The sequence below is a fragment of the Glycine max genome, chromosome 20 (genome assembly GCF_000004515.6).
Source record: "Glycine max cultivar Williams 82 chromosome 20, Glycine_max_v4.0, whole genome shotgun sequence".
NCBI lineage: Eukaryota > Viridiplantae > Streptophyta > Magnoliopsida > Fabales > Fabaceae > Glycine > Glycine max.
Window position 1 is genome coordinate 22320700 of NC_038256.2, and position 20361 is coordinate 22341060.

At 34.2% G+C, this 20361-nt stretch overlaps 1 protein-coding gene across 1 annotated transcript; it reads right to left on the bottom strand.

Moving 5' to 3' along the window:
- Positions 1-5577: 5577 nt before the first annotated feature.
- Positions 5578-7821, bottom strand: LOC100779934 (isoleucine N-monooxygenase 2). Its single transcript, XM_003556800.4, has 2 exons — positions 6880-7821; positions 5578-6207 (listed from the first exon to the last, which is right to left on the bottom strand). The coding sequence occupies exons 1-2, from the start codon at positions 7819-7821 to the stop codon at positions 5578-5580; spliced, it is 1572 nt and encodes a 523-aa protein (XP_003556848.1).
- Between the last annotated feature and the right edge of the window lie 12540 nt (positions 7822-20361).

The window sequence follows — 20361 nt, forward strand, 5'->3', positions numbered from 1 at the left end:
CATTCTTTCATGGTAAACATGATTTGCTGCAATTTGAATGGCATGTGTATTATCATGATGTAGTGGAGTTGGTTTTGCTTGTGAAAAGCCAAGCTCTAAAGGAGATCACATAGCTAAATAATCTCAAAGCATGTGGTAGACATGAAATGATGTTCTGGTTTAGTGGATGATTTAGCGATTGAGTATTATTTCTTACATTTCCAAGAGATTGGAGCATCCCCTAAAACATACATCAACCAATAGTTGATTTCCTTGTGTCTAGACATCCAATACAATTGGAACCATTGTAGTCTTGAAGTTGTGGTGATACACCAGTAGGGAAGAAAAAATCACGACTAAAAGTACCCAATATATACTTAATAATATAGTGTGCTACTGAAAGATGCAAATGCATAGGAGATTGCATGAAGTTGCTAACTATGTGGACTACAAATAAGATGTTAGGTCTGATGATAGTTAGGTAAATAAGACTTCCAACCAATTTACAATTGAAAGTTGGGTCTTATAGAAGTTCAACTTCATCTCATCGCAATTTTGGATTAATTTCCATGGGAGTGTCAAAAGTAGCAGCATTGGTGTGACCAACTAACTGAATTAGATCTTGAATATATGTGTTGAGTGACAAAGATGCCTTTGTAATAAAAGTTTACTTCTAATCCCAAGAAGTAAGTGAGATGGCCAAGGTCTTTTATGTGGAAAGTTCAATGCAATAGTTTCTTGATTGTAGTGATAGCCTCTTGACTTGATCTAGTGACCACAATATCGTCTACATAAACAAGGAGTATCACAATTTCTTTTAAGCTCATTTGTATAATAAGTGACATATCATACATTCTTTGTATGAATGAAAAACCAAGCAGTGTTATGTGATATTTTTCAAACCTTATTCTTGGTGCCTATTTCAATCCATATAAAGAACGCTTAAGTTTTCAAACAACATTAGGTAAAGGTGATGGCATGTCGATAGAAAGATTGATGTAAATTTCCTCCCTGAGGTCACCATGGAGGAATGCGTTCTTGACATCCATATGATTTATTTGCCAAGATTTAGATGCAACAATGGCAAGAATAAAGCACAATAGTCATTTTGGCCACATGTGTAAATGTCTCATCATAATAGTGGCCAAATTCTTGCTTATTTCCTAGAACAACCAGCCTGGCCCTGTATAAATCTATTGATCCATCCAAACAAAGCTTTATATTGAATACAAATTTAAATAACAAATATCACACCAAAAGGGGGAGTTGAATAGTGAGCCAAATAAATATTAAAGCTTTTTTAAAAGATAGAAAGTTTCACAAAACAAGCTTACCACAAGTTTGAAAAGAATGCTCTTAACAAGAGTGTTCACACTTAAAAATAGATAAGATTGAAGCAACTGAAGATAAACAAGTTATAACAAAAGCTAGAGTAAAAGCACAATGTATATATTGGTTCACTTAGTCTAATTAGTTACGTCTAGTTCTCCTTCACAAAACTATAAAGGGTTTCACTAATCACAATTGATTACAAACGAGTTTTTGCTCTGGTACTCTTGGCTACAATAAGTATTCTTTATGCCACTTTTGGCTTACTCTTAATCCCTCCCTAAGATTAAGAACACTCAAGTATTATTTTATCACTAAGTCACTCCTGACTTTCCAAAAAATAGTTTGATTGAATACAATATTCAAATCTCTCAAAGACGGGATATACAATTAAGCTTGAATACAATGAATAACTTTGCTAAGCAAAGGATAGGCTTTGTAGGTTCTGATTTTTTGAGCGTGCAATACTTTTGACAAACTTTCAGCACTTGTAAAGATTGAACGTATTCTTGTGCTTTGTGTTGATTCTTGAGGCAGCTTTTATAGGATTCAAAAAAATATCCATTGTGGGATCTATGCCTTCCTCAAATAATTTCCTTATAAAAAACTTGTCTTTTCTACCATGTGGCAACTTGTTGACGAGAGAGAGAGAGAGAGAGAGAGAGAGAGAGAGAGAGAGAGAGAGAGAGAGAGAGAGAGAGAGAGAGAGAGAGAGAGAGAGAGAGAGAGATCATTACCACACATGAAATCTTTAACAACATTTTAAGACATAACACTTAGTAAAAGTGTTGCTAAAAAAATTTGGTAACATTTAAAAAATATCACGGAATATGAATAAATGTTACTATGATTTCGTGACATTTTATCAAATGTTGTGTATAGTGCATGTCACTTTTCAAAAAAAATGTTGTTAAAGGTCACATGTGTAATAATGGGGGACAAAAGGTGCAATGCTTTTGCGACTTTTTACTCTACTAATTGTGCGATTGATTATGTTGATGATGACATTAAAAAATGTCTCTCCTTTTGTATACTTGAAATTCAAATGTTAGAATAATTTCACAACATACATCAAGAGAGAAAATTCAAATATTAGAATTTTTTATAGATCCAATCATTCTCGAGATGCTTTCACGTGTTAGCAAAACATGTGGGTGTTGATTAACTAAGTACAAATCATTGATATAATTTAGTTATATCCTTTTGAATGCATAAAGACACATAGTACATAAGTATTGATTTTCACAAAATGTTGGACGCTTGTTTAATAATAGCGTGCTGGACTCTGAATAAGTTATTAATAAAACAAGTTCTAGTAGCCATTGAATGATAACTTGTAAAAGCATAAGGATAAGAATTTTTATCATTTGATCTTATACCAAGTATGTCTTGTTACACTTCATATAATCTATTAGTTCATCATCAATTTATATATTTGTTATCATAAAAAAACTATAGGTATTTTGGATTGTTCAAATATATCATATTGGGTCATCCAGGTCTAACACAAATTTGTAGCAAATGGGTTTGATAGATGAAGGACATGGAAACATCCTATGTTTGATTTTCTTTTAGTGCTAGAAGTTATGTTTTAATATCTTATCTCCAACATTAATGCTCCATGACATGTCCATAAGAAGAAGGACAAGTAACACATACTAAAGTTGTTGTCAAGGATAAAGGGGAAGATAAATCATACTTTAATAAGGGTCTACGAATGTGAGCACTGCGATGTAAATGAGCTAGTGCTGAATGAAACACTGGATTAGCAACCAAAAATTGATCAAGATAAGGCCTTGGAGGTATGGATGGAAAATTTGGTGGCATAGCATGACGTCTCTGGTACACCAATAAAGGTTGTGGTCCTAGTTTTCCTACATATTTGTTTGGAGACAATGGCAAAACAAATGTTTGTAAGAGTGTCTTCGTTAGTTGCAAAAAATATGTATCTTAAAAGAATGAAATTTCTAGAAACTCGAAGCCTATGTAGATTAGGATCATAACATACGAATGATGGGCATAGTAACCTAGTGCATTCTTATAGGGGAAGGTGACATAACAAATACAACCAAAAGTGTGAAGATTGGAATAAGTGGGTTGTGACCAAATAACCTGAAGAAAGGAGAATCATTGATTAATGATTGAAAAGGCAATCGGTTAATAAGGTGGACAACAGTGGAGAGAGCCTCACACCAAACCCGAGATGGCACAAAAGATTCCAACATAAAGGTACATACAACATCAAGAAGGTGGTGATTTTTTCTTTTAGTTACCTCATTCTGCTAGTTGTGGAAGGACATGAAATTTGAGATAAAATGCTATTTGTTTGCAAGAATTCCTTAAATAAATGAGATGTATATTCTCCCCATTGTCAAAATGTAGAATTTTAATTTTGAAAGAAAATTGGGTATGAACATAAGCACGAAAAATTTAAAGATAGAGAATGTTTCATCTTTAGAGCACAAAAAATAGACCTAGGTGAAATAAGTATAGTCATAAAAAATAGTGATAAAATATTTGTAATTAACATGAGGTATAGTCAATGCTATCTCTTATAAATCACTATGAATCATATCAAAAGGTTGATTTGTATTTGATTGATGAATCAAAATGGTAGAATTTTACTCTTCCCATGTTTACAAGAGTTACAATCAAATTGAACAACACTAAGAGATGAGGAAATTTTATTACCAAGAAAACTAGATTTTATTAAGTCATGAAGTACATAAGAGTTTGGATGACTAACACACTTATGCCATATATGGAAATTAACAATAGTTGAATTACAAGAAATAAAAGGCAAGAAAGAACACAGAGGTTGAGAGAAATAAAGAGGAAAATGATGTTCAACTTTAGGCCCATTTGCGATCAACTTCCTTGATTGTTGATCTTACACAAGAAGATAACTTGATTTTGAGAATGCAACTTGGCAATTGATAATTGTTTTTCACACCTTGTTTTGTGAGCAATTATCCTAGTTATTCTTTAGGATTTGTGACAATAAGTGTTTTTTTGTCAATAAATTGTATAAAATCATTTTAGAAACCAAAAAAGACAACTTTTTAATGTTTTGTGATAAATTTGGATGCTACATGAACATATTTTGTGTTTAAAGGAATGAGGAGTTGTAAACATGATCACAACGAAATATGACAATTGATCAAGTAAAGATATGGTGAATATTCACTACAACAAAGCTATACCTTGTCACAACAAGTCTGCAAACCAAATACCTTGAATTTAACAAAAGATGCACTTTGACCCGAAAAGCATGACTGCTTTTCTAGCCTCTAAATAGCTCTCATTTTGGTAGTCTTGCTTCTGATTGCATAATTTATGATATGGAAAGCTTCTATTGTAGGTTTATGCTTCACACATGTAGCATGCTTCTAATATGTCATGTCTTAATAAATAACACTCAAAGCAATCATTAGTAGCTAAATTTAGTCACTTAGATTTCGCTTCATAGTGGTGTATAATCATTAAAATATTAGCTTTCGGAGGGACTTTGTCTTAATAAAAAGAACTTACATGTTTAATTGTTCATTCGTATTTTGTGTCTAACTTAATTTGTAATTAAACTATGCAATTATGCTACATTTTGAACATACAATTTTATAGAAATTTAGCAATATTTATAAATAAAAATGTAATTTTTATTCTTTTGTAAATGTCTAATAAAAGAAAAATTTCAAATTTCAAATTTATTATTGGTTTAAATCAGTTTTTTGTTTCCCCAAATTAAAAATAAAATAATTTTATTCTCTCAAATTTTAAAAAATACATTTTTTTTAAGAAAAATGATTTTTTTTTTAAATTTGGGGACTCAAAACATAATTAAATTTTTATTATTTTACAATCTCATACCCAATTTGCTAAATAAAACATTTAGATTGATCGTCTACAATCCTCCAATGTATTGCATCGTATATAATATATTGAATATATGTTACACACTCTTTTTCATTGTAAAAGGGGATGCAGATGATGTAAAAAAGGTTTGGAAAGAAATATTATTTTATGTGATATAAGATTACCTTTGCAAATCTAGACATAGTGTGCATTTTATCTTAATTTTTTTAACATCTATTTATATGATGAATAAAAAGGTCATGATTGAAACACAAATTGCCTACTCATATTATACAAACACCATACATATTAAAAACTTCACCAACTCTTATTATTTCTCTTTTTATTGAATGTTTGCCAAAAAGAGATTATTTATTCAAAATAACATAGTCGGCTGATACACATTAAACAAACACTTCATTTATTGTAAAGCTCTGGCGGTAATCTTGGCTTTGCTAGTGCGAGAGGTGGGTGAGCAAGAGATATATCATGGCTTGACTCGGCAAGGTTGATGTGTGACACATTGGGTGGTGCAATCCAAGTGAAGGCATGGAGTAACCTAGCAAATAACATCACAGTCATTGTGGTTCCAAGCATGAATCCTGGACAACCACGTCGTCCTGTGCTGAATGATATGAGATTCAAATCTTGATCGGTCAAAACCACATCACTCTTATTAATTAGGTGACGTTCTGGCTTGAACTTGAGCGGTTCATCATTCCAAACTTTAGGGTTACGACCAAGTTCTTGTCTACTTAACAGAATGTGGCTACCCTTTGGGATTAGGTAGTTTCCAACTATTGTGTCTTTGAGAGACACATGGGGAACATTGAAAGGCACAATAGGGTGAAGGCGAAAAGCTTCTCTTGCACATGCTTTTATGTAGTTGAGCTTTGGAATGTCTGATTCTTGGACCAGTCTCTCTTTCCCCACTACCGTGTCCAATTCTTCTACAGCGCGTTGGAGCAACTTGGGTTGGTTTATCATCTCTCCAAGACCCCATTCAAATGCATTTGTTGGATTATCCATTGCTGCCATCATCAATTCCTACAACACAAGTTTTATAGGAATTATAAAGTTGGTTTAATGGTGAAAAAAGATGAGAGGGGTGAGGGGTCACGGGTTTGACTCCTCCTACTATAATAAAAAATTAATAATTAAAAACTAACATTTATCAATAGAAAAGTTTCATTTTTATAATCTAATAAGACTTTTAATTTATCTATGGAGTATTCTCGATTTGAGTTGTTATGATATATATACCCAAAGAAATTTAAGGTTTTTGGTACAGTTATATTTTGGATCAAATAATAGAATGAGTTTGAGTACACAACAAAGCTAGAGAGACAAATTCTCAATAACAATACCAAAACCCTTAAATGTCTGAATATACCATAGAATTCGTCTAACTGTTAAAGAAAGATTATGGAATCAATAAATGAATAACAAATTAATATTGAAGATCCATTGTATTTCATGTATGTATTTTTGAACAAGATAGAAATATCAAGTAATATTTTTTTTATTAGTACTAGAAATGTATGCAAGAAACGTGTTAAGAAAGGTCTACTGTTTGATGGCTCTTATAGTCATAATTATTAATTGAACAGATTCTAAATAGATTAGTAAAAGTATGTTGTTTGTATCATTCCTTTGTTAGCATGTGAAAGTGTAAATGTATGTAAAAGAGAAATAAAGGAAGTCAAGAATATATATTACGGTGATTTGTGCCTTGATTTCCTGGGTTGTCAACATTGGATTATTGTTGGCATCTTTGAGTGAGATGAGAATATCAAGGAAATCCTCTCCATCAATCTTGGACCCATTATTCCTTTCTTTGATTCGCTGCTCAATGATGGGATCATGATATTTCTCGACAATTTCTAAGGCCTTCTTCACCTTGCCCTCATGACCATCTAAGTCAAGTCCCCTCAAGAAAGGGACATAGTCAGAAACACTAAAGTCATAAATGTACTTAAGCATTGTGAAAATGGAATCGACATGTTCCTCTTCCTCACGACCAGGACCTCCATCCTTCTTACCCTCCCCAAAATACCTTGTACTAAAGATCAATTTCTTGATCACATTGCAACTATAGTGTTGTGCAACATACCTCACATTCACAAGGCAAACATTATCGTTGACATTGTTTTTGCACTTGTTGTAGATGTAAAATACAAGGTTATCGGCTTCTTCGACCCTCTTATTTTCAAGTCGTTGGTGAGTGGTGGTGGACAACAAATCATTACTAACAATTCTCCTCATTTTCTTCCATTGCTCCCCAAAGGGTACAAGGGTTGTGGAGAGATATCCACGACTAATAAGAGAAGTGGTTATACTGTTGGGTCTAGAAGCGAAAGTAGCATCTTGTTTTCTCAAGAATTCACGGGCAATGGTCGGGCAAGTCACAGGGATAACATGGACATTTCCTAGGCGGATACATGCAATTTCAGTGTTCATTTCCTTCATTAGGTTTTGTATCCATCGGAATGTAGGCCTATGCGTAAGCATTTCAGGAAGGTTACCGATTATAGGCCATGGTTTGGGACCAGGGGGCAAGGGCAATTCTTGTTTCTTGGATTTCTTAAACAAGTGTGATCTAAATGCTTTAAGAAAGGTAATGGAAAATATGATGATAATAATCAAAAGGGAGTGATCCATATATATATATATATATATATATATATATATATATAGCTTGGAAATGACAAGATTTCTTTAGGACTGTGTTCTAGAGAAAAATTAGATGATAGTTTTTGTGGTCAATTGAGACGACCCACCAATATGAAGTGCCTATTTATATCTCTCTCTACATTCATAACTTTTATCCTTAATAAATGTAAATACATGTTTTACAAGAATAATTTGACTGGCCCTAAACAACAAATAATTTGATTGGGCATTATATTTAATAGAGTATTTAATGTTATTGAATTGTTTTGCCTATAATTTAGTATTAAATATAATATTTATCAAATTTAATAATATATATATATATATATATATATATATATATATATATATATATATATATATATATATATATATATATATACATGATTTACAAGATTTCTTTTGGACTGTGCTCTAGAGAAAAACTAGATGATCGTTTTTGTGGTCAATTGAGACGACCAACCAATATGTGCCTATTTATAGAGTTTTATTGAAATACTTTTATCACTTTAATACATTAATTTTTTATTAAAAGAATTATTGATAAAATATATTTATTAATCTCTCTCTACGTTCATAACTTTCATCCTTAATAATTGTAAATACATGTTTTACAAGAATAATTTGACTGGCCCAAGAAAAACGAATAACTTAACTAGGAATTATATTTAATAAATAGATTATTTATTGTTATTGAACAAATTTTTTTACCTATGATTTAGTATTAAATATAATATTTATTAAATTTAATAGATATTATATATATATATATATATATACATATATATATATATATATTATATTAATACATAATTTTTACTAATAAATAAAGTAATTATTTGATAAAGATATTTTAAAATTAAGAATTTAAATATATAAAAAAATTATTCAGATATATAATTTTTTCTAGTAATATAATATTATATTAAAATAATAAGAAAATAATATCAAACTGCATTATTAAATAAGTTTGAGTAAAAAAAGTGACTTGTGCATTAAAGATTCTACTGCATTTTGGTCAAAAAAAAATTTAATTTTTAATAATATAGTATCGTATTTTGGTCAAAAAAATATTTAACATTCTACTGCATTAAAGATTTTATTTATTAAATATTAAATGTAGTAAAAATTTTAGACTATTCAGTGTATTCAATATTTATGATGTCGCGGCTCTTGTTTGAGTTGAAATAGTAAGGAACTTGTGCATTGGTACAAATTATTTCCAGTTTTGCACATATTTAAAATACATATATTTATAAAATTAATTTTTTTTATAGAGACGGACATAATTAGCCAATTAAGCTATCTAAAACGGCAAAAAGAGAAAGTATTCAAACAGGGAAAATATAATTAATTATAATTGTGCATATATATATATATATTTATAATTTTGTTTTAAATATTTATAAATTATATGAAAAAATCAAGTATAAGAAATTGAGAAGGATTTAAATTTTTTTAAATTTAAATATTTTTCATTTTAAAATATGAAATGATAAAATAATTTAATAATTTCACAACTATATTGTAAATAAAAAATATTAATTTTATAATATTATAATTTAAAAAATATTTCATTAGTCAATTTATGTTTTAATTACTACATAAAATAAATTATATATATATATATATATATATTTATTTATAATTTTGTTTTAAATATTTATAAATTTTATGAAAAAATAAAGTATAAAAAATTGAGAAGGATTTAACTTTTGTTAAATTTAAATATTTTCCATTTTAAAATATGAAATGATAAAACAATTTAATAATTTCACAACTATATTGTAAATAAAAAATATTAATTTTATAATATTATAAATTTTTTAAAAATATTTCATTAGACAATTTATGTTTTAATTATTACATAAAATAAATTATTATTTTAATCTCAAATAGGCAATTTATATATCATTAGTACTTATGTAAGATGTGTTAGGTGTTTAGTATTATCATCCGGTGAGAAAAAGATCTACTGAGTTACTAACTATTTAGTTATCTAATCTAGGTATTTTTTTTCTCCTTAATTAACATAATTATAAAAAACATTAGTTGTAACAAATTGATAGACATGCAACCAACTTGTCTCCTTTACATGGAATTGGAGGTCCTATGACAAGACTTGATTCTCTAATGTGTTGGACAAGTGGCCTCAATAACTTAAGAGGGGGTGAGAGGGTGAATTAGTTTCAAAATTTTCCACTAACAAACTTTTAACCCCCTTCTAAATGATAGGCTCAGAATGCAGAGGAAGAAGCAACAATCAATTTAATAATGTTCTTTAAAAATACAAGACAAAATTGATTGTAATAACATAAATGAGATAAGGGAAGAGACAAATGTAAACTCGATTTATATTGGTCTGACCACTTCTCGTGTCTTTTCAAAAATGGTTTGAAGAGATGTGTCTTTTCAAAAAGTTTTTTCTGAAATTCTTCACGGCTAATTGATTATAAGTTTCTGGTAATCGATTACACAATTATATTTTGAAGGGTCATGTCTTTTCAAAGTATTTGTTGGACAAGTGGCCTCAGATATCTTAAGAAGGGGGGGTTGAATTAAGATATTACAAATTATTTCCCCAATTAAAAATTCTATTTAACTTTCTATTCAAGTTATAAATTCCCTTAATAATGAATTTCTTAAATGTTGATTCAAATAGAACAATTTAAATATGAATATAAAACAATAATAAATAAAGGAGTTTAAGGGAAGAGAAAGTGCAAACTCAGATTTATACTGGTTCGGCCACACCCTTGTGCCTACGTCCAGTCCCCAAGCAACCCGCTTGAGAGTTCCACTATCTTGTAAATTCCTTTTACAAGTTCTAAACACACAAGGACAATCCTTCCTTTGTGTTTAGAATTCTTTCACAACAAGAGACCCTCGGTCTCTTAATCCCTTTTCAGAATGAAGAAGAAAAAAAGAAGAAATCTCTCTTGAAAGAGATAGATTGAACAATTTGAGCACTCAAATAATTCCTTATTGAATCACAAGTGTTTTGGCCAAGGAATTTGTAAGAGGATAAAACGATTTTTCTTTTTAAGAGGATAAGACCTTTTTGTTCTGAAAAACTCTTAGCAAATTCGTGTCTCAAGTCACATATATATAGGCCTTTGATAGCCATTCAAGAACCACATAAAAAGATGTGACTGTTGAGAATATTTTCTAAAAATCTGCTCTGGTAATCGATTACAGTATATGTGTAATCGATTACAAGCTTTAAAATTTGAATTAAAACGTTCATAAACTGCTGGTAATCGATTACCATATATGTGTAATCGATTACACAGTGCAAATTTTGAATTCAAATTTTAATAGCTGTTGTAAATCAGTTTTGGCCACTGGTAATCGATTACATCCTCTGGTAATCGATTACCAGAGAGTAAATTTCTTGTAAAAGACTTTTTAACTTAAATTTCTTGGCCAAACCTTTTTCTACTTCAATTGGAATTTCCCTCCTATTTAATATACCCTTTCTAAGACTAGAGACTTGTCTTGATCATCCATCTTGAATATCTTTAATTTCTTTGTCTTGAATAAAGCTTTGAGACGCATGTGAACCTTTGGCATCATCAAAACATTCAGCTTGATCCTTTGTCTACAGTATTTTTTGAAGTGTCGTTGCTGGTACGATTACAAACATTTGGTAATTGATTACATGATTCAAAATTCAAATTCAAAACCCTTTTTTAAAACTAATTTTCAAACTTGTCTTCTAGTAATCGATTACACTGTCTGGTAATCGATTACCAGAGCCTTGATCTCTTGTGATGCAATCCTCCCTAGGAAAGGACCAGTTACCAGAGCCATGAGCAAGAGGCTCCAAGAGGATTGGGCTAGAGCTGATAAAGAAGGCCTTAGGGTTCTCATGAACCTTAGGGTAGATTTTTGAGCCCATGGGCCAAGATTGAGTCCACTCTTCTTTGTAAATATTAGAATAAGTTTTTTTCTTCATTTGGGCCTTGTATTTTGGCCATTCTAGTAGTATAGGGTTTTAGCCTTGTATTTCAGGGCATTTTGAGTAGTCTTTGTAGTAGGATTGTTTTTGTATTTTCATGTATTTTGTCATGGAGGTGAGCTTAGCTATTATAGGGGTGTGTAGCTAAGCTCTAGCTTCTCTTCTCAAGGAGGTGAGCTTAGTTATTAGAGGGGTGTGTGTAGCTAAGCTCTAGCTTCTCAAGGAAGCTTCTCAAGGAGGTGAGCTTAGTTTTTAGATGGGTGTGTGTAGCTAAGCTCTAGCTTCTCAAGGAAGTTTTCTCAAAGAAGCTTCTCAAGGAAGTTTTCTTAAGAAAGTTTCTCAAGGAAGCTACCTAGTCTATTAATAGAAGCATGTGTAACACTTGTTGTAACTTTGATGAATGAAAGTCTTATGAGATACACTTCAAAGTTTCATTTCTCTCCCTCTTTTATTCCTTCAATTTCGTGCTCCCCCCTTCTCTTTTTCATTTCCTCCATTAAAGCATCCTTTTCAAGCTTCTTATCCAAGGAAACTCTTGGTGTTGAAGCTCCTTCTTCCTTGGCTTATTCCCTAGTGGATGGTGCCTCCCTTCTCCTTTTCTCCTTTGCCTTCCGCTGCATCTCCATGGTGTAAAATCACCATTGAAGGACCTCATTGAAGCTCAAAGATCCAGCCTCCATAGAAGCTCCACAAACAAGCTTCCATCATCTTGGAAACACTTGTTTTGTGGCAAAATCTTGATCTTGAATTAATCTTGAAGCAATGCTTGTTTGTTGAAACAACCTTGTATTAATCTTGAAGCAATGCTTAACATTTGAATGTTTGTTGAAGTAATCTTGGAAGAAACCTTGTTTGATTATTCTTTGGCATCATCAAAATCATGTATTCATACATTCACATTCTCCCCCTTTTTGATGATGACACCAGTATCAAGTGAATTCTTTCTGGCATCATCAAAACTTGAAACCTGCATGATTCACATTCTCCCCCTTTTTGATGATGACAATCATTATCAAGCAAATTCTTTTTTTGACATCATCAAAACCTGCATGATTCACATTCTCCCCCCTTTTTTGATGATGACACCCATATGTAGGTTAGGAGTAAAAACAAAAGAATATCTACTGTCATACCCTAATTTCGTCCAGGGATTATTATTTGATGATATACAACCTTTGATTGGCCGCTTTGAGATACTTGGCACCCTTTGTTGCACAATATGTGAAGTCTCGAGACGTGCCGAAAATCAAAAGGAAGCAGGCTTACGCGATCCGTGAAAATTCCGTAATGTGACGGAAATCGAAATGAGGTGTTTTTCGCAATCCGTGAGTTTTCGTAACTTCTTCGAAAGCTAAAAAAGGAGTAAATACATAATCCATAAGGATTCGTAACCTTGTGAAAGGAAAATAAGTATCGTTACGAAATTCGTAAAGTTTCGTAACGTTACGGAAAAAGAATTACTAAAAAAGGTAAAGGGGGGTGCATTTAGTAAAAAAGGGGGTACAAATAGCAATCATGCCCACTTGGGCCTTCCAGATTCTTCCTCCAGAAGGCTGTTGCTTCTGGAGGAAGCAACCTTGCTCGCCTGGGCGAGTTGGGTGGCAAGCTCCTCCCCTATTTTGCTATAAATAGGGGGAGGAGTGAAGAGAGAGAAGGGGTTCATCCTTCTTGGCACTTCTTATTCTCTCGAAATTGCTGAGGAAAATTGTTTCCGTGAAGAAAATCCAAGCCGAGGCGCTTCCGTAACGTTTCCGTAACGTTTCCGTGAGTAATTACGCGAAGATTCTCGACCGTTCTTCAACATTCACCGTTCGTTCTTCGTTTTCTTCAGTCTTCAACAGGTAAGTACCTCAAACCGAGCTTTTCAATTCATTCTATGTACCCGTGGTGGTCCATATTTTGTTTCATGTATTTTTATTCTCGTTTTCATTCGCTTTCCGTACCCCCTTTTGACGTGCTTCAGTCATTTATTTAAGTCATTTCGCGCCTAATCTAAAAATAAAATAAATTTCCACCGATCATTTGAATTGTAGTATTCATTAATTTCTGTTAAAATGAATTCCGACCGTTCAATCGTGCCGTAACCACGTTGGAAATCAAAAAAGAGGTAAAATAATAATATAATAATAAAAAAAATATCTTTTAGTAAAATGAAGCACAAAAATCAATCGGACGTTTTCTCTTTGGGATTTCTCATTCTTAATTGAATTGACTAATAACTAAAGCGAAACTAAGGCTAAAATCAATTCGCCAAGTCAAGCTCGTCCACCAAAAAAAAATCACTAAAAAAGGATTTGAAAGTTTTATCTCAGCTTTTTCTTACCAAGTTAAATGGATCATTTTTAAAGGCCCAACACCTTTAAATGAACACCTTTCAAGTAAAAAGAAATCGTGTGATTCACCCTTAAGAAAATACTACGTAGGTCTGATTTCCTCTTCGATGGTGGGTACGTAGGAGCAAGAGCCCCGCTTTTGTCGACCTCAAAAAATAAAAAGAACTAAAAGTTAAGATAACACAATTTCCACAATTCTAAAAAATAGGCTGTTGTCCTTTGAGACAAACGTAAGAGGTGCTAATACCTTCCTCAAACGTAAATACAACTCCCGAACTTAGAATTTTCATTTCGACCGGTTTCCTTCGGTTTTTCCGACGTTTCCCACAAATAAACGTTGGTGGCGACTCCGCGCATCTTTCCTCCTTTGGAAAGCGCACCCATGAGCCTCACCTCGCTCGCCCGCGAAAGGGCACGTTGCGACATCTATCTATATAGTTTACTCTCTCTTGATTTTGCAATGATTGCTTATATGAAACAATTGAAGATTGCATAGATTTCATATATAAAAAGTTGTCTCATAAACCCTTACTTTCTTATCTTTTATCTATCTCCCCCTTTGTCAATATCAAAAACAAATCATGAGCAGAGAGGAGAAAAACATTCATCAATTTATAATGAATTAAAAGAGTATAGAATGTCATACAGTTCAAGTATCATTTCATGGCCTAAAAGAAAATGTTACCGCTTGTTGGAATATATGAGAATCAAATGATATCAAAAGGCCTTTATCACATAATTGATGAATACTTAATAAATTATGCTTAAGATCATCAATAAGTAAAGCATTTTCTATGGAGGTAGAGGGATTCGTACCTAGTTTTCCAACTCCAACAATTTTACCTTTGTTTGTTGTCTCCATAGATCACATATTCACCATCTTTGGGAGAAATGTGAATAAACTTTGATGCATCTCCCGCCATGTGTTTGAAGCAACCGCTATCAATGTGCCAACTTTGCTTCAAGGAGTCCATCATTCATATAATCATATTTTGATTTTGGTACCCAAATTTTCTTGGGTCCTTGTATGTTAGTTTTGAGTAAGGATCCTTTTGGAACCCATACCATTTTTCCAATGGTACTACCATTCTTTCTAATATAACATGTTGATGCACTATGATCATTCTTACCACAGTAAAAACATGTTAACAAGGGAGAACTAGCCTTTTGAGTGGAGGCAAAGAAATTTTTATGCATCTTTTGTTGATTTTCAGGATTGTATCCTAATCCAGCTTCATCAAAAACACATCTTTGTTTGCCAAATATAATATCTAAATTATTTTTAATAAGAGTAAATTTGGAAAGAGCAATTTTTAAATCTTCAATTTCTTCTTTGAATTTATCACAACATTCATATGAATGAGATGCTTTATTTTTTTCTTGTATTAAGCATTTTGTAGAATATTGATTTTTATCTACTAATTTTAAAATTTTAACTTCAGATTTAAGATTTTCTAACTCTAAATTTAATTTCAAAATTTCCATTTCTAAACTTGAAATAGTTTTCTTAGAATATGAAACTAATTTGGCAAGTTTGACAGATTCTTTATGCAAATCAATGAATGCATCTTGAAGTTCATCAAAAGAAATAGATAAGTCATAGTTAGAAGACATTACCTCTTCTCCGCTTTCATAGTCTTTCGCCATGAGACCCAAATTTATGATTTCATTTTCTAAATCACTTGAAGAATCCATGTCATTATCTTCCCAAGTGATGTATGCTTTCTTTTCTTTGAAATTCCTATTGTCAAAATTTTCCATTCTTCTTTTAAAGATAGGACAATTAAATCTCAAGTGCCCAGGTTGATCGCATTCATAACATTTTGGGGCTAAGGAGGAATCTTCTCCTTTCTTATTTGGATTGATGTTTGATCTCCTTTGATTTCTTGTTTCTCAGAAATTTATTGAATCTCTTCACAAAAAATCTGAAATCATCATCTTCTTTTATTTCATTCAAGTCCTCTTTGTTACTTTCTTCTTGAATAGAAGATGATGCGGCTTTGAGTGCTATTCCTTTCCTCTTTTTATCATTCTCTTCATGTTGATGGAGTCTTATAAGTTCCAATTCATGTTCTTGAAGTTTTCCAAAGAGAGTGGCAAGAGACATATTGTGAGATCTCTTGATTCTACAATTGCTGTTACTTTTGGTTGCCATTGCCTGCTTAAACATCTCAACAAATTGTTAATGAGATCTTCATTAGGAAATATTTTTCCCAATGATGGAAGATGATTAACTATACGAGGAAATCTATTTTGCATATCTTGTATGGTCTCATATAGATTCATTCTAAACTTTTTTAATGTATCCCACATTTCTTTTGCATTTTTACAATTTGAGAATCTAAACTATTCATCCAAGCCTAATGCAGAAGTGATTATATTTTTGGCCTTTAAATTGTATTGAACCCTTCTTTTTTCAATATTCATCCCATCGTTCTATAGGTTTTTCTATAGTTGCATTTCCCACTACCATTGTAGGAATGAAGAGACCAATTTCAATGGCTTCCTATATGATGGAAGCTTGCTTGTGGGGCTTCTATGGAGGCTGGATCTTTGAGCTTCAATGAGGTCCTTTAATGGTGGTTTTCCACCATGGAGATGCAGCGAAAGACAAGGGAGAAGAGGTGAGAGGAGGCGCCATCCACTAGGGAATAAGCCATGGAAGAAGGAGCTTCACCACCAAGATGATCCTTGGATAAGAAGCTTGGAGAGGATGCTTCAATGGAGGAAAAGAGAGAGGGAGAGAAAGAGAGAGGGGGGAGCACGAAATTTAAGGAAGAAAAAGGGAGAGAAGTTGAACTTTGAGTTGTGTCTCACAAGACTCTCATTCATCAAACTTACAACAAGTGTTACACATGCTTCTATTTATAGACTAGGTAGCTTCCTTGAGAAGCTTTCTTGAGAAAACTTCCTTGAGAAAATTCTTTGAGAAAACTTCCTTGGGAAGCTAGAACTTAGCTAGACACACCCCTCTCATAACTAAGCTCACCTCCTTGAGAAGCTTCCTTGAGAAGATTTCTAAAGAAGCTAGAGCTTAGCTACACACACCTTTCTAATAGCTAAGCTCACCTCCTTGAGATGAGAAGCTAGAGCTTAGCTACACACCCCCTATAATAGCTAAGCTCACCCCCATGACAAAATACATTAAAAAACAAAAAAGTCCCTACTACAAAGACTACTCAAAATGCCTCGAAATACAAGGCTAAAACCCTATACTACTAGAATGGCCAAAATACAAGGCCTAAACGAAGGAAAAACCTATTCTAATATTTACAAAGATGAATGGGCTCATACTTAGCCCATGGGCTCGAAATCTACCCTAAGGCTCATGAGAACCCTAGGGCCTTCCCTTGGATCTCTGGCCTAATCTACTTGGAGTCTTTTATCCAATGCCCTTGCGGGGTAGGATTGCATCACTATATATTTAAATCTATTGCTTTTATAAAGATCTGCATACGGGTTTTCCAATAGTGATAACCCTCACTAGTGAAAACAAGAGGCCTATCAATAGAGTTATTGCATAAAGAAGCCATGAAATGGATGAATAGATTTGCTCTCACTCTGAATGAGAGTCAAGAGCTCCCATGGTTGTTAACTAGGGCCAAGGTGGCGATTGACACATACTCTGCTCCCGATGAAGTTCACAACCTTTTCAGTTACTACCAACACATGGTCGAACTAATGACCAACATAATTAGGAATCGTTGATTTGTCCATGTTGTATTTCTAGTTATGCTTTGGCTCTATCAAGATGAACAATATTGTTTTAATGAAAATTGGATTTGATTCGACCCTATGTTCCACTGAATGTCCTATGTAAATTCACAATACTTCAGCAAACTATCATTTTCATGTATTCACGTTTATTTATTTGTTGCATTACTCATTGCATTCTTTATTTAACAGTCATCTTTACTGCCAAAATGTAATCATAGTAATAAAAAAGAACGAATGCTCTTTACAATACCCTTACCGGACACATGCCAAGGCTAAAATCACGAGTGAGATAGAGGAAGTTCAAGAACAGACGAAGTCCGACATAGAGGCCATGAAATACCAAATGACCACCATGATGGAGGCCATGATGAGTATGAGAAAAATGATGGAAGTCAACGCGGCTGCAGTCGTTGCCACAAGTGCTGCCACTGAGGTAGACCCGACTCACCCATCTAGTATCAATCAAGCAAGTCGTTCAGTCCCGGATATGGTAGGTTTGGGAGGCGAAGCATTGGGAAGTATGAGCGGCCCCTATTTTGTGCAGGTCCAGAGCAAGCATCCCTTCCCACCATATGGCTTGCCTCCCAACTATGCACCACCCAATGTTGTACATGCACCTGATGAGAATGTCGACCACTCTGCTCCCATACCCATTGAGAGCCAACAACCCTAGTCTGGTCATGCACATGTCTCTTAATCCATGGGGGAGACACATGAGGTACCTCGAGACCACACTCTGGCCGACTTCGAGCCTTACCTTGGATATACCACCGAGGGGCAAGCACTTGGTGGCGTACCCCTGCCAAACACTTTGGGGGCCCTCAGTATCACCCACAGCCACAACTACAGCACCTACATTTCACGGTGGGGAGACTACCTCCTTCCATGGTGGAAAGGGAAAAGTTTGATCATATAGAAGAAAGGCTGGGGGGCATTGAAGGGTGCAGAGACTACCCTTTTGCCGACATGGCAAAACTATGCCTAGTGCCCGATGTCATCATTCCTCAGAAGTTCAAGGTGTCGGATTTAGACAAATACAAGGGGACTACTTGCCCCAAGAATCACCTGAAGATGTATTGGCGGAAGATGGGAGCGTACGCGAGAGATGAAAAACTCTTGATGCATTTTTTTGAAGAGAGTTTGGCGAGGTTAGCTATCACTTGGTACACCAATCTAGAATCTTCCCGGATCTGTTCCTGGAAGGACCGAATGGCTGCCTTCATCAGGTAATACCAATACAACTCCGACATGGCCTCAGATAGAATGCAGTTGCAAAACATGTGCAAAAGGGAGCATGAATCCTTCAAAAAATATGCCCAGAGGTGGAGGGATCTGGCGACTCAAGTAGCACCCCCAATGATGGAAAGGGAAATGATCACAATGATAGTAGACACTTTACCTGTGCTCTACTACGAGAAGATGGTGGGGTACATGCCCTCAAGTTTTACGGATATGGTATTTGCGGGTGAAAGGATCAAAGTAGGCCTAAGAAGGGGCAAATTTGATTATGCTGTATCGACAAGTTCCGGCAATAGAAGCCTGGGGCAAGTGGAGCAAAGAAAAAGGAGGGAGACACCCATGCCATGACCACAACACCCACAAGGCCAAGTTCCCAACAAACCCCTCACAACCGCATGTACCAATATCCCCCACACTAATATAATTACTCGACCAATATCAGATCTCCCCCCTGCCTGACGCCCCTCCGATCGGGAATGCCCAATCAACCACAAAGACCTCCCTAACATCACCCACAAAATCCATTTCTTACACAGCCCATACCAAGTGTAAATCCCAATCCGAGGAACTTCCCCGAAAGAAAACCCGTGGAGTTCACCCCAATCCCAATGCCGTACACCGACCTGGTACCTTATTTGCTCAACAACCAGTTGGCCGTGGTAAGCCTGGGAAAGGTCTATCAACCTCCATTTCTCCGATGGTACAATCCTAATACCATATGCACCTATCATGGTAGCGTCCCGGGGCACTCCGTTGAACAATGTGTGGCCTTTAAGCACAAGGTACAAAGTTTGATTGATGCTAGATGGCTTACGATTCAAGAGGATAGTCCAAATGTAAGGACTAACCCACATGCCAATCATGGAAGCTCGACGGTGAACGCAGTGAAAGAATGGAAGTCTCAAGAGTTGAAACGGATGAGGGATGTGTCGACTCCGAGGAGGTTCATATTGGAGGCCTTGTGCAAGGCCGGTGTGATTAAATATGATGGTAACAAGGAAGATCCATGCTTAATGCATCCAGGGGCATTGCACGATGTGGAAAGATGCCCAATAGCTGAGGAGGTTTTGCAAGGACTAATGAGTAGAGGTCAAATTGAAATCCACGGTGCCAAAAAGGAGGAAGGGGAGGTATTCATGCAGTCGAGTGACAGAAACCCAAGTAAAGCCTAAGCCTTTGGTGATCCATTTCACCAGAGATATTACCACTCAGATACCTAGAGGTTTGCAACCCTTTGTAGCAAAGATGCTAGCACCCTTCCTTTATAAGAGTGATAAG